The sequence below is a fragment of the Pleurodeles waltl genome, chromosome 1_2 (assembly GCF_031143425.1).
Source record: "Pleurodeles waltl isolate 20211129_DDA chromosome 1_2, aPleWal1.hap1.20221129, whole genome shotgun sequence".
NCBI classification, from domain to species: Eukaryota; Metazoa; Chordata; class Amphibia; order Caudata; family Salamandridae; genus Pleurodeles; species Pleurodeles waltl.
This window is the reverse complement of record NC_090437.1, coordinates 888803400-888819510: the sequence shown is the minus strand read 5'-3', so window position 1 is coordinate 888819510 and position 16111 is coordinate 888803400. Positions and strand designations below refer to the sequence as shown.

The 16111-nt window shown below is 44.6% G+C and overlaps 1 protein-coding gene and 1 long non-coding RNA gene across 3 annotated transcripts in view; one reads left to right on the top strand and one right to left on the bottom strand.

Moving 5' to 3' along the window:
- LRP2BP (LRP2 binding protein) overlaps window positions 1–16111 on the top strand; it is a 222570-nt gene that overhangs the window by 41376 nt on the left and 165083 nt on the right. The window contains exon 3 of one of the 2 annotated variants that reach the window (XM_069199666.1): window positions 13092–13204. In XM_069199666.1, the coding sequence (XP_069055767.1) occupies window positions 13092–13204 (113 nt within the window). Of the gene's footprint in view, window positions 1–13088; window positions 13205–16111 lie in introns of both variants that reach the window. The other variant, XM_069199657.1, reaches the window with a different exon arrangement.
- Window positions 1–16111, bottom strand: part of LOC138245779 (uncharacterized) — a 61040-nt gene that overhangs the window by 15779 nt on the left and 29150 nt on the right. The gene's annotated exons all lie outside the window — the stretch shown is intronic.

Genomic DNA, 16111 nt, shown 5'->3' with positions numbered 1-16111 from the left:
TTACTTCACATTTTTGCTCAATATGACAAATGAGAGATTAGGTGGGAATCGAGTTTTTTTTAAATAATTTGAGATCAGAAATGTTGAAAAGTGTTGTAATTGATAAAAGGAGTATGCAAATATCCCTACTACCTGCAATCACTAACAGGGTTGATCTAAATCAAAGTACTACAATAAGGAAACTCGATCCTTTATGATTACATGTCAAAAATGGTTCATGGAGAACAGCAGATTCTCATCTGTGGAAACAAACTCAGCTGGACTAAGGAGTTGTGGTTTTACTTCCTGGCCCTCTTTTAGACACTGTCACTTGTGGTGAGAAATCTAGCCTGCCACATTGATGCAGATAGGTCCTTGGTTCCATCGATGCTGGTAGTTGTTAAACCTTGCCATTTTTAGCTTCACATTATGTGATGAACTTTGCTTTTCCTCCCTGTCCTACGGCAGTATCTGGGGGATAGTATCACAATTTATTAAGATTGATCTGTGTATACATTGTAATGGCCTAGTCTTGGGGTTACCCAGTGCATGTTTCCTCAGTTGCAGCATCTTCAGCCTTTTACACGGATGTAGCCATAAATATTTGATAATTGTCAATAGATGTCATGTGTTCTTGTTCATTTCCACTGGTTACCTCTAAATCAACGTACTCAGGTTTAAGTCTACAGTCTAGTTCCCAGGACCCATATGGAAATCGTATTAAGTCCTTTTGATAATCCAACATGAGACTACATCTTGGACAGAAACTTTTGATAAGTGTACCACTATCTGCAAAGGTATTTCCATTTCAGATAATCTGTGCTGGGGCTGTTGGCTCGGGTCCACACAGCCATGACTTCCGTTCGAGTTAGTAATTGACTTCCTTTGGTGTTGTCAGCATAATAGCTGCCTTCCTTCCGGAAACTCCTCAAAACGTGCACAATCACGGGATAATTCTCACGGTCGTACAGTAATTAACAGTTTGATCGTTAGCCACTCTTTAAGCTCACTCTTCACGGAGAGCTTCATAAAAAAGAAAGAAACACAAGTGTGACCTTCAACAACAACTCCAGGATAATGTAATGTTGTACTTAGCTGCTTATCATTTTCTGCTGACCCAAGCGCTGAAAGGTTTTCTTTTTACAGCATTCTTGCTAAGATTACTTGATGGCCTACCTTTAGTTATTGCTCTCTAACATGGATTGTCTAGTTCAGGGTTCAGTTTCTCCTTATAACATCAGACGCCTATGGTTTTCCTCACCTACCAGTTCCTGAGAGTGGAAAAACAAACAATTTTGACTTTCAAGTTGTGTTATTTGAAAAGAGCACAGATAGCATTCATTATCCACAACTGGTGACCTTATAAGACCACACCCCCGGTCCACCCATTTGGCACTCTTCCAAGATGCCTCAGATTTCACTGGTGTTTTGCCGTTGGCCAGTTTGTCCATTGCTACTTTCACTTCCAGCAGGGTTAACAACGCATCTTGTTCTCTTATTTTATTCGACATTCAAGTAAGACGGGGACATCATCTCCAGGTATTCTCTGGCATTACTATTAATCTTGGATTTGCCGTAGCATATAAGGGCTCATAGTATCTGGCAAATGTTTGACTGCTGTCTTGCTGAGAATATGTAATTAGTCCTGTGGGGCTACGAAACCCACGAATTAGGTTCCTCTCATTGTCAGTTCATATTAGACCGGCATCTGCCTAGCCCAGTCTCCTTCGTCATGATGTCTAGCTACTCATTTCATGTGACTTATTCCCAATATCCTATCAGTAAAGGGTATAATAATGTTATTTGGCTTTAACTTGGGCCTGAGTTTTAGGTACAACTGTCTTTGCTTGTGCGTGTAGTCCTTGTATGTTCTGTTCAGCAAAATCTTTCTCTGAATAGTTAGTTGAAGTCCATAATTAGCTTTCAGGCAGATGATCCCGATGACCACTTTAAAAGCTTCCCACTCTCTAGTGAGGTCTTCAGCTGAGCTCTCATTCTCATTGAAATAATGATCAATATTGCCACCCACTATGGGCATGCATAAATGTTTTGGATGTAAGTTGCCAGTGGATATTGCAGAAAGTGCGGTGCCTCATTTAATGACTTCAGCAACGGATGCCGGTCCGACTCAGTATGATCAAGGTACTCGATGTCTGTAAAAGTATCTGCTCTGTCAACCCCCATAAAAGCATGTCCAGTTTGGTACCAGTGCCATGTACAGGCAAGGAGAAAGAATATGCTGTTATGGATGAGTTTCACACCATACCTCTATTAGTTGCAAGCTGCGAGAGCACACAGCTAGTTTTTGTGCAATGAGTCTGCTAGGAGTCCCAGGCAAAGAAGGAATTGACCTATCTAAGTCAACATCCATGCCAGAGTTATAGTCTTCCCCTGATCGACGGGGAATCCCATTTCTTGAGTAGTTTTGAGGTCAATGTGTCTTAAAAGGGGCCCCAATTAGTGTTGGAAGCATAAAAGCAAATCAAGTACAAGTCCTGTCAATTCAGGGTTCCCACAGTGAAACACTGTTCGGCATCAACCTGAACACTGGTAGAGATAATTAGGATGTGGCCCTAATAAATGCAGAATATGTAGTACAGACCAATTGTCCCCTCCACCTTCAGTTTTTTTTTTACTTACGCTTGGCTGAGGTGAGTTTCTTGAAGGAAGGTGAAGAGCACATGTCTTAATTTCTAGAGGATGTAAACTTTATATCCCCGGCTGGGCCCCTCATGATTCATGTTATACATTTAAAAGTGTTAGACATAGGCATGTTGGTTCCAGCGAACCATGATGCAGAAGTGGCCCAAACTACCACAGTCCAGACCATCCAGCCTCTCCAAGGTCATAACTTATTGCCTTCCATATGAAGCCCCCAAGCAGCTTGTCTGTATGTCTATCCGTTGGTTCCGTCGTGTGTGTAATTTGTGACTGATCCTAGAACTGCCCTGTCCCCAAACTCAACAACTGAAAAAAATGTGAGCGTCAAAACCTGGACTGTGTGTGGAGTGTTAACCATATCACTAAACATCACAATGACAGAGGGGCAGTCTGAAGGGCCCCCAATCCACCGTCATCACTGTGTAGAACAACCCAAGGAGGTATAGAAAATACAGTGCTGCGTTGCTGTACGTTACTATACGTGTAATAGTTAATGAGTACTCTCCCTCAAAAGGCAATCCCTCAAGCTGTAAAGTCGGTGGTCATTGATAGGACATCCGGGCAACAACTGTGATCATCATTTGAAGTGCCAATGATCGACTCATGTTCTTTGAGAAATTTCTTGGCGCGGTTGATCCCTTTTCCTGTGGCTCACTTTGGCTAACCAGAGCAACCACTAGCCTTGTCCTCTCCAAAGCTGCCTGCTCCTCCATGGGTCTGCTGTGTACAGTCTGGTGGCTCCTCCCTTCTCTGCTGTCCTCTGCACCTGTTGGTGCTATTAGTGTCCAGAGTTGTGTTGATTCCAGATGGCTTCATCCATTCTAGGGCCTCCGCCGTTGTTATGAAGCACTAATTTCCATCAGTAATTACCCTCAATTTTGCAGTAAAAGTGAATATTATATATTATTTAGGAAGAGCAAGTGTTTAATCTAATGGAAGCTGCATCCGTCTCACTGAGTGGCAGTTCTGCAATCCAGGAATATACGGAGCTTTGCATCTTGAAACTGAAGAGGGCCTTTTTCATGTGTGATCTGTAATATGTGATCTTTGTCTTGGTAGTTCAGTAGGCACGCCACTGAGGGCCTAGATGGCGTACCCAGTGGAGGGGGCTGACCCGCACCCTATGTGCTCTTGGCCTTTCCACTGCAAAAAAAACTATGGAGACTTTGTTGAATTGCTTTTTAAGTAGCTATTGTTCCAAAAATGTTTCTGCATTTTGACCCTCGGATCGTATACCAGAATGCCAACCAAACTGATTTTATTCTGCCTAGAGCATCTCTCAGCATCCCCAGCTCAGTACTGGAGGCGAGTAACTGTTGTTTTCAGTTATTTTTCTTGAGATTGTAAGTCGAATACCATTGGCCTCAAAGAACCCAGTGCGGACTCAACGTGCTTTTTTTTCAATCTGCTCCCAATAAGTTAACTTCTGTGCCTACTCAGTCAATCTTATGTTCCATAGATGTTTTCATGTTGAATGTTGCTTGTAATATTTGATCAATTTTATTGTTATGTCCCCCCACTGTGGCTTTGACACCGAACAGACAGTCCGTCATCTTTGTCTGTGTTTGAGTGTAGGGATGCATATCTTTGACTGGCAGCCCCTTGGGCACTTTCTGCTTGACCATCGTCCTAAGCACCAGTCTTAATTTTCCAAATAGACACCCTCCAGAAAAGACCAGGACTAGCCTTAAAGTTCAGGCAGGTAGGTGTCATATCAATTGTGACCTCTATGGGGTGTGGGAGCGAGCTAGGCCCAGGCTGCCATCAAGGGCAGTGAGCCACTGACATCCACAGCCAGAGCCCAGACCATGCAACAGTGTCTCAACAAGCGCCCCTACTCCCCGGTCCAGGATCATAGCCAATGGGACATCCACACAGTGTGCCAACAGTTCTTCAGAGGCCCCTCAGAGTACCCACAAATAATGATACATGAGATCATTGGCAGCACCTTCTGATGCTTGCGTCCCTGCTTTCAAACACAGTCATTACTTGTCTGTAGAGCCTCCTATGTGCTACTGCCGCATTCAGTCAGATCAACAGCGGGCGTGTTATGTGTGTTGGTCGACCATTGATGCCTAGAGGGAAACTAACAACCTATCAAAGTTGCAAGACCTATTCCCAACCCTGTCCTGTTCCAGTTCAGATATGTGTTATTTTTCATATATCTTTTTGATGTTAGACACCTTCACAATGGTTTATGAGGTCATAATTTCAATTAACACATTTCAAATATCTTGAAACCCTTTATTACAGTCCTTCAATTCCTGGGCCTCATTGTGACCTTGCAGCTGCTCATCTCAGGTGCCCTCTTAGACAACTTTCAGAAGCAAGCACTCGCAGCTCTGACCTATTGTTGAGGACTGATGCGCCTACCGCTGGCGACTCACGGGGACTCGCAGGGACGGCTCCTTCGCAATGGCGAAGGAGCGTCACCCTCCTGGCTAAGAGCCAGGAGATGTAAAATAAAATAATATTTAATTATCGTTTTATTTTACAGCTACTGCTTTGCCAGCAGCACGTGTAGGGAGGGGCGGGGCAGGGCCACGGGAGGGGGGAGAGAAGAGGGGAAGGAGGAGAGAGTGCACCTAAGTGTGCATGTGTGTTTGCTCGGCCGTCTTAAGCCAGCCAAACACATATGCGCATTTAGGTTCCTCCAACCTGGCTGTGTTGAACAGCCAAGCGCGAGAACCTGCACAAACCCTAGGGTTGTGTCTGAGCTGCAGTCAAAGCCGCTCAGACCAATCCTGATGCTGCTTTCATACTAGGTTAAGCATTAAAGCAGTGCCAGGATTGCTGGGGAGCCTGTGCTGGTGTCCCAGTGAATGCTGGGACACCAGAAGAGAAGAGGAGCCCGGTGAGCATGAAGGTAAGTTTTTTGTTGTTGTTTTTTTTTGTTTTTCTTTTTCTTTTTCGTTCCTCTCCTCATTTCCCCTCTCCCCCCAATGCCCACCCGCCCTTCCCCATGAGATTTGCCGCTGCTGGGTAGCCCGCAATCCTTGGGTCAACACAGTACTCCTCTTACAGTGGTCGGCTTCCACGAGGGCCGTTCTTGATTCCATCTCCAGCCACACAAATCTCCGCCATGGCCTGCTGAAGCACCATCAGACAGCCTGTAAACACCGCTGCAGAAGTGCTGATAGATCACTTTGTGGTGCCCATATGCTGCAAGCAGCACAGCTGCTTATCAGTGCCCATAGCAGAGAATGCTGCTTCACTCAGTCGCTTTGCACCATCTTAGTGGTCAGAACAAGCCGCAACACTTTCTCTGCCCACCAGTCTCAGTACTTCTAATCCCAGGAGGGATCTATGAACACTAAAGAAAGTTACGTGATTACGGCCGACCTTGTGTTTAGTAGATTGGCGATTTTGGCAAAGGCTCCACAGGAGCAGCCTCAGAAACTGTCTTTTTACATCTTGCATCAGGCCATGGCGTCCCATAAACTTTGAAGAAATTGAAATGATTTCAGCAAAAAAGGCTTTTTTCTCTGTCCTTTAGTGCTTTTTTGAAGTCTGCTCAAAAGTCAAGATATTTTCAAAAAAACAATTTATGATTAAAGCATGGCAAAATATATTTGATCAAGCAAGCGACTAGACAGATCAATAATTTGGAGCAGACAACAGGAAGGAGTCATTGTAAATACTATATGATACAGGACACAATAAAAATGGTGAAAATGGAATGCTTTAGGTGGAGCTATAGCAAAAGTAACCCAGGTAGCAGGGTACCTGAGGACCAAAGCTGGTTTAATACAGGTGGTTGTGCAGAAACATGGCTCAGTGCCATAGCAGACCTTATGGACAAATATAAGTACTGCCACTACACACCAGACAAGCATGTAATTTACTTTGACCATTGAAGTGTAATAGTATAGTCCTGGCCCCTTGATAAACCTCCATAGAAACTGTTGGCCAGAGATTTTCATTTTTGATTTGTGTTTTTGTATCATAAGAAATTTAGCTTGGGTAGACATTGTTAATCCGGGCTGATTTTTTTCTGGACAACATTTTTAAAAATGACTGATGTGCTGAAATTATGATGTAATATTTCAGGAACCATGAGACTTAAATACCTCATTTTGGTGTCCAAATATAGGTTTTGGGGGTCAAGTAATCTTATAGAGACAGGAAATAACTCCTCAGGGCAACCCTTCCACCATTTTCCAAAATGGCGGCTATAAAAGAGGAAGAAGAGACATATGTACAGAAATGAAACTAATAATAATGGTTTTTAATCCTATTATGTATACACCAAACAATGTTTATCATCTAAATATAAAAAAATAACATTTAACACTTCTGTTTTAGACACATTTTCATAGTTCACTTTATTTGTTTTGGCAAATGTTTGTGGTACATTTGCAGAATGTTGAACATTTGAGAAAAGCATATCAACAATGACATCTTTTTGTAGCACATGTTTTGCAAATACATGTACGTGTAAGTTCAGTGGGCACAGGCTTTAGAAATTTTGTAGGTTTTCACACCCTATCAATATCTTCCCAACCAAATTCACACAGATCTTTCTCTACATATGCATGATTTAAAACATTTACACATCTTCTGATTAAGTAGTACACTTTTCTAATGTGTCCATGCACAGAATATGACGTTGGTGGAAGGTCACTTAGCGGGCCTGATCTCTTGAACTCCCTGTACTAAACAATGTCAAATGTGTGACAGTCAGAACTCGTTTTCCACACATGCACAAGATATTTTTTTACATCTTTAAAGTCACATTCTTCTTCTGCCTCAGAAAATCCTTTTAGAAACTTCAAAGGTTCAGCAGTTAAAACTTCAAGCTTTGTTCCAGTTTTGCTCATAGTGTCATCACCCGTAAGATTATTTGCTTTGATATGAACACTGGGCATCTCTGGGTCAAGTATCTTGTACCGAACATGAAGCAGAAAGGTCTTTTCTCTCCTGTTCCATAACATATCCCTATCTCTGACAATCCTTGATTGTGCCACCAGTAGTCCTTGTGTGTGTCTTGTTCTTTCAGCAGTAGTCAGAAATCAGGATTCTTCTTCCATCAGGACTTTTGTCTTCAGGTTGAGTCTTTCCAGGTCCAGGAATGTTCTGAGATGGTGGTGTTTGAGGTTCCAGATTTATCCTGTGCCCTTACCAGTGAGAGTCTACCACTCAATCCTAACTATTTTCTCGCAATTCCGCACTTCCTTTTGCACCACTTCCTCTTTGACTTAACTGTAAAATTACCCATGGAGCTCTGTTTCAATTTGGCATTCAGGCCTGCTTTCAACTTTTTGACCACTCCCCTACCTGACAGAGTCAAAACTGGTTTTACCTCCTACTTTGAATTGAGCCTGACTGTCTAGGAGGTTGTGTGGATGAGTAGGAGATTCCCTACCTGGCTAAATGCTAATTAAAGGTAATGCTAAATGTACCATTTTTTCTACGAACTGTTTGGTCTACTCTCCAGTTGCTAATCCCTGCTAAATGGCCAGCAGTTAACAACCAATGGCCTTTCCTGGACCCCGATGTGAGCCAATGTCCTCTGAGCCAGTTTTGTTAACTCTCTCAGCCAATGGCATGTATTCCAGCTCTGGAGTTGTGCTAGGTTTTAGAACTGGTTTTTCTTCCTACTGTGACTAGACAAAAGCTGTCGGGGTGGGTCCTGGGAATGAATAGAAGTCCTAAAGCCAGCAAAAATGGGGTCCATTAAAGGGTGAAAAACCTTGTGTGACCATGTAGAAAGGGTGGCTTTGCCACTATAGGATATTTCTTGACTGAGGTGTGAGTACCATAACAGAGTCTCTATGCTAGAAAAGACGTGAAGCAAGCATGAGATTATTTTCAACACAGGACCCACAACCAGCAAGTGTTTTGGGATCTATATAATTCATGTGTTAAAAAACGGGAGTCCTGATTCGAGGTCTAGAGAGAGTTATAATTGTTCAGGTGCAAACTATTGAAAAGGAACCAGATTGTTGTAGGGCCCACACTTAGTCTCCACTTTGGAGTTTCTTTTTAACTTGACATCGTTTTCTAGTAGTGACATCAGTGCTTAATATGTGCTTGTTGTTTCCGGTGCGGAGCACCGGCACTTATTTTTGAGGGCCAGTGCTTATTTTTACGCCTCAAGCATTTACTACAAGCAAAAGACACATATGGGAAAGATGGAGGAAGAGGAAAAATGAAAAAGCGTCACAATGGGAAAAAGCAGAAAGCTGCAAGAGTGAGCTGAAGGGACGGGGAGTGGCTGTAAATGGATTGAAGAGGCCCGATATGGCTTCAGGATTTCGCTGCCTCAGTATTCCGTGTTCGCACATTTAATTGCAGCAGCTGCATGTTTAAGAGGAGGGCTTTGGGCACTGGCACGTTTTTATTTACAAATTAAGCACTGCGTGACATACATATCTTTCTTTAACATGAAACACACAGGCACTTATTCTTGGTAGGCGTAGTCACCCTGTAATCTGCACATTTAGTTCCAGGGTTGTATAATTAGAATGCAATGCCCTTGTTCTATTCCTCTGTCCTTGTAGCAGACACCTCTTTCACTCTAGACAATCTAAAGAAGCTATTCTGCACCTCTGGCACATTGCAATAAGGATAGTGTTTTATTATAAAAATAGCATCCATGCTATACTTGGTGAGAGGAGCACTTCATGCTGAGGTTATTATGGAACCGCTATACGCTGTGACTGAGATGCACCGTTGCTGACTTTGACCTTCATCCTGAGAAGGGAAATAGCCTGTACATTTGGACTGGTGCATTCATGAATAAATTGAGACCGGCTTTCTGACTCATAATACCAAGGTATAGGGGTTAGACCATCCCAACAGGTCTGGCAGAGGGTACACCCCCTAGGCTCTCTTTAGTGTATAAGTATTAGCAACAAATAGGAGTATCATTAGTAACAATTAACATGATTGAATTGCTTGTATTTTTCACCATTGTAATAATGTTTATAACAACAATGTGTCTCCTTTGCTTAATAATCACAGCTGATGGTTTTATTACAAGACTAAGATCTATTCAATAAATGTTGGAAAATTTATTTTCGTATCTTTTCTTATTGATACCGTGGGCATGCCAAACTAATGAGCAAAAGGGTTAGATCTGTTTCCACAAGTTCCTTGGGAATCAGAGAGTTCATGTTTCAGGTTAACAATAATATCCTTTATGCTGAAAGGTTAGGGCATTACATGTGGTACTGCGAGCTATCCTAATAAGCCAACATTTACTAATTATGAGTTTGCCGGTCCCACCGCGGGACTGCCAAACTCGCAGGGAGACTGCCATGGGGGTGGCGTTCCCGCCACCGCCCTTCAAGTGTCTAACAATGTTCCTGCAGGGCTGACTGGCAGGAACAGTGCTATGATATTGGCATCGGAGGCCAATACCGTAGCACTCCAGCATGGGCAGTGCAGGGCCCCCGTGTGGCCCCCAGCACTAGCTTACTGCCAGCCTTTCTATGGCAGTGCAGACGACATGGAAAGGCTGGTGGTAAGTGGGGTTGTAATCAGCCTGGCAGTGCCGTCCCCATGTCGGGAACGATGTTCCTGTGGGACGGCAGTCTTTAGGCGGGTCCGCCCACCAGGGTCGTAATGTGGCGGTCGGACCTCCTGGAGTGTGGCCGTCCAACTGTTGCCACATGTGTGGCAGTCCTCAGACCGCCACACTCGTAATGAGGCCCTAAGTCTCTATAATGTGAAGTTTTTGTTGACAGAATATGCAGTCTAACTAAACTCGTAGGAACCATATAACAAGATGTCAATAATACAAAAGGTGACAGCAAAGGAATGTCAATTATTGCTGCATAAAATGACTCTTTAAATACTTATCCCATTCATCCTCAGCTCATAGAGTGAACTGGTCACAAATGAAATACGTCAGAGGTAGGGTGAACCTCCATCCTCAGTCATTTTTTTGTAAGGTGGTGCAACATCCAAATCTTTGGTTTCCAGCATATGCTTTGCAAGGGATCTGGCACTGTTAACAATTTCTACACAGTACCCAGAAAATAGGTATTTCTGTATTAATTATGCTATGCAGCAAAAGGTGAGCTGTCATCAATGGGTTTAGGGTACAAATTGTTTGTGTTAGGGCCAAAAATGTAACCTCATGGTCCCAGGTTTCAAATCCCTGTGTATCTGCTCAGCCTTTCATCATTCGTAAGTGGATAAAACAAGTGCCAGTGAGTTGGGTAATAATAAATACCTGTTATTTCAGCACCAAGCCGTCCTTCATAGTGAACATGGGCTTTACAAATCTATTTGTGAAATTACCGCCAGTGGTAAAGTACTTACCTCGTATAATAGAAATTATGGATCATGCCCAGCATTATGAAAATAAAGCTGGGATTAGGTAACATTGGAACTAATTGCCACAACATAAACAATTACTGGCAGGAGTAATTCATTCACTACATTTAGTGGCTTAACAAATACTGTTGGGGTCAATTTTACTGCCAGATTGTTACAATGCCGCCATTCAAAATACATATTTCAGTGTCAGGACAGGGTTAGGACCCTTGCAGGACAAAACACTCTTATGTGATTGCTTAAATGTTTTGAAACTATATTTAAACAAAACGTCAAGTTGCGTAAGTTGGTTATTGCTTTAATGTTTCTAAATCATATTTAAACAAAGCTTCAGGCTGCAGAAGTTGGTTAGGGGTTGTACCCTGATTTTTGGGGAGTAAATTCCATGTGTTGTGGGTAGTGTTTTTCTGTAATGAGATTTGCTGGTGGCAATACAAGTAATGCTGGCAGTAATGCAAGTATGGATCAAAAAGAGAGCCTAAAGGGAGTATTACCCCTTGACTGCTGGGGCTTCCACCATTGCTCCCTCTTCCCCCTGTCAAATACACCCCACCATGTGCTGAGCCCTTTTTGGGCTTTTTAGGGTAGTTCATGCTTAAGACTCCCTAAACTTTTTTTTCACTTAAGGTATCCATGCGAAATTTGCATCCTATTTTTCCAACATCCTGGGGATTTGAAAGCCATCCAGGGTTCTTGGATTCCACTGGAGGGGATCAAGGAAATAGTCAAAAAATAGCTACATTTTGAGTTTTGGGAGAAAAACAGGGAAAAAAAGTGCTCTGAATAAAACTACTGCTTTTTCCTCTAATAATTGCATCCACAAACGGTTTGCTGTGCTAAAGTCACTGTCTTCCTAGCTTTGAGGAACATGCAGAGCTGAATCAAAAAACCTAATCATTTGCCACAGGTTTGGCATTTTTCAAAGAGGTAGCCCATTTTTCGTATATTTTGTGCCTTCAACCCACTTCCAGTTTGTGGTGGAAACCAGTGTGAAACCCATGGGAAAGCTATCAACTTCTGAAAAGTAATCAACATTAATTCTGAATTAAGAGCCATATGAGTAGATCCCTCAAGGTTTTTCCAAAGAAACTAACTATTAAAATTAATATTGAAAATGAGTAGAAAGCAGACATTTGTGACATTTTCGTCTGTAGCTTTTTATCACAATGGCTGGTTTGCAAAAGCAATATACCATTACACCACTATTGGTTAGCATACTATATACCAATTCATATGGTGAAATATGTACAATGAAAAATTGGTTTTGAGGAAACCTACGTATTTCTGAAATTGACACTTCCAGAGCAGCCCAAGTGTAAAATAAAGTAAAAGGCTCTTGCTGCTTTAAAATAACCCCCAGTGTCAGCCAGTGACTGACACATGCACTGGGGAAGTAGTGCGGATGTCATCCATTAGCCGATACCCTCAGTTAAGGGGTTAAAATAGACCAATACTGTACCACTCCCAAAACGCAATATAAAGCCAAATTGAAAGACAATTAGATTGAGGTTCACTCCAGTCTGAGTTTTTAATCTATCCCTTGGTGGCATTAGAGTAAAAGTTGTTCAGTCCACCAGGAGGTAGTTTTATTCCACCCTACATTTATGTTTGCACTCTGCTCTCCCCAACTCTACCTTTGACTCTCATAGGGCTTCCATTAGAATAAAAACCCTTCAAAGAGTTCCTCGCTTTTCTAAGGGAGTTGCAGTCTGCTCCAGGAACTAGATGGTGAAGCATGCCACCTAAGGGTAGGCGAGGCTTATAGTCGTGAATTAAGGGGATTGACCACAGCAAAGGAAAATCCTTCCTTGGAGAATGATCTCAAGTGATGTTTTTTTGGAGACCGTCTGTACCTTATTTGTGATTTATATACTAAGGCAAGTATCAAGAATTTTAACGGATGGTGTTATTTCCCCCTTGCGTAATGTGCTTGTTTGTGGTCCGCAGTAATTGCCAAATACCACATGCAGTGCTGGTACCTTTGCCCCTCTATGCAATGAGTCTTAAGAATTTTTGGGTTAGTCTATACAGTGGAAGGAGCAGGACTGACCATAATGCACATTAGCACTGAAAGAAGAGCCTAGTCATATTTTTTGCTTGAGACAAATTGAGTTCTTTAACTCACTCAACATTGTAGTTCTAATGTTTATATAATTTGACAGCAGCAGAACCTACCCATGACGATCTGGTGAAAAGGGCTGAACAATTTCTAAAGGAAAGAATTCAACAGGGTGACCAACAAGCACCATTTCTACTGGGGCAACTGTACTTCGAAGAGGTAAGTTATTTCCGTTATCCTTAAGGTTTCAAAGGCAAAAATGAAAAAGTTATGACGCAAGAGAAACAGAGGAAATTCATATTACAATTAGAAAAGGGGTTCATTTTAAAGGGCATTTCCTCAGTAATGTGACATTCGTAAACCATAACAGGAAGAAGGGGTCAGGGTCCTAACATCCAAATTGTTTTTACAGTTGTTGATCTCATTTTTGTGCAATGTTTAGAACCAAACTAAAAATGTTTCTTTGATGTTAGATCCTTAAGCATTCCTCTGGACGCTTCTACTCCTCTTTTCAGATGTCATTAATGAACCCCAGTGCAATGGGTCTCTCATTTGCTCAAGTTAGCACTATTAGCATTGTAAATTGGAGGAGAGACCCCTGACCTTTTTGGCCGGAGCTCACTCCCCTGTGCCGGCAGCACCACCTTGCTGTGCCGCTTCCCACGACCCCCGCCCACGCGGCCGATCGCGTGTTCGAGGCCCTCTTCCACCTGCAGACACTCGTCTGCGCCTCATCCCTGGTGTCTAGTGGACACTGGTAAGCGCCACTAGGCTCTGCATTGTACTATGTTTATTATGCGTCTTCCACTGTTTTGTTTTTGCTCACCGTAGCTTTTCCCATCTGTCTGTGCCGTGCATCGTATTGTGTTTATGCGCCTCTCACTGTTTTGCTTTTGTTCACCTTAGCTTTTCCCATCTGTCTGTGCCGTGCATCGTATTGGGTTTATGCGCCTTTCACTGTTTTGTTTTTGTTCACCGTAGCCATTTCCTTCTGTTTTGCCGTTTTTTGGGCCATTTCGACCCTTGTGCGCTCCCCCGACTTCTTTTTCCCCGCCGCTGCGTCCCTGCGGCCCCACCCCCCTCCCGCCCCCATTCGCTCTCCCGTTCCCGCCCGCCTCCCAGCTGCTCCTCCCTCCCACCTCCCCCTCTTAATGGCGGTCGCTGCGCGATGTAGGTGAAAGACCCCTGACCTTTTTGGCCGGAGCTCGCTCCCCTGCGATGGCAGCACCACCTTGCTGTGCCGCTTCCCACGACCCCCGCGGCGGATCGCGTGTTCGAGGCCCTCCTCCACCCGCAGACACCCGTCTGCGCCTCATCCCTGGTGTCTAGTGGACACTGGTAAGCGCCACTAGGCTCTGCATTGTACTGTGTTTATTATGCGTCTTCCACTGTTTTGTTTTTGTTCACCGTAGCTTTTCCCATCTGTCTGTGCCGTGCATCGTATTGTGTTTATGCGCCTCTCACTGTTTTGTTTTTGTTCACCGTAGCCATTTCCTTCTGTTTTGCCGTTTTTTGGGCCATTTCGACCCTTGTGCATTCCCCGACTTCTTTTTCCCCGCCGCTGCGTCCCTGCGGCCCCACCCCCCTCCCGCCCCCATTCGCTATCCCGTTCCCGCCTGCCACCCGCCTCCCTGCTGCTCCTCCCTCCCACCTCCCCCTCTTAATGGCGGTCGCTGCGTGGCCACTCCGGCGCACCAGAGGCAAGCCCGTTTGCGCCCGTCCGCGCCTGGACCGCGCCCAGCGCCAGTCCCCCTGACTCTCCTAGCCAAACTCCCCCCAGACAACACTACCAGCCCCACTCCCTCAACCCCGGAGCCTGCACCACCTGCATTCAAACCAGCCCCACACACACACAAGGCCCCTTCTCCTGCCGCACCTGCCTATTCTCCTGCTCCACCTCCCACGCACCCCACACCAACACCTTACGCAACAGCCCCCACACAACAACATCCGCACCCACCAAAAAAAAAACACAACCTGCACACGCCCCACGCCAATACCACCTCAAACCACAGCAACACCACAAGCACCCCCGCCAACACAATCACACATCCCAACAACCACACCACTTGCAACCATCTCAGCTGCCTGCTACTAAACACCCGGTCACTACACAAACATGCCATTGAAATCTGGGACCTCATCACATCACACTCACCGGACATCGTCTTCCTCACAGAAACCTGGACAAACCTCTCATCTGAGCCAGATATAGCCACAGCCACCCCGGAGGGCTACAAACTCCAGCGCAAAGACCGCCTTAACAAACCAGGAGGCGGCATCGCCATCATTAACAGAGACACCATCAAGGTCACCACCAACACCCTCGACACCCTCAACAACGCAGAACACATGCACTTCCTTATCCACATCAACAACACCACCACCCTCAGAGGCACACTCGTATACAGGCCCCCAGAACTACGCCCCCCCTTCTGCGACACCATCACTGACACCATCAGCACACACGCTCTCATCTCCACAGACTACATACTCCTCGGTCACTTCAACTTTCACCTGGAAAACCCTCACGACCACAACTCCTCCTCCCTCCTAGACAACCTCACCAACCTTGGACTCAAACAACTGGTCACAGCCCCCACCCACTCGGCTGGACACACACTCAACGCAATTTTCACCTCAAGCAAACACGTCACCTACACCCAAACCACCAAACTCCAATGGACGGACCACCACTGCGTCCACTTCTCCTACAACAAACCACCTACACACCACCACCAACACTCCATCCCCCACCGCATGTGGGACAAGATCCCCACAGAGCGCTTGAACTCCCAACTGTCACAACCCTCCCCCCCCAACACCACCGGCCCCAACACCACCGCACACAACCTCAACAAATGGATCACCACCTGTGCAGACTTTCTTGCCCCCCTCAGAAAAAACATCACCACCCGCAACATCAAGAACGCCCCATGGTTCACCACTGAACTCCAAGAGTCCAAACGCAAATGCCGCAAAGCAGAGAAAACGTGGAGACAAGAACCCTCCACCACAAACTTCTCCGCCCTCAAAACCACCACACGCAACCACCACCAACTCATACGCACCACCAAAAGAGCACACTACAAGGAACGTATTGACAACAACTCCCAAAACAGCAAA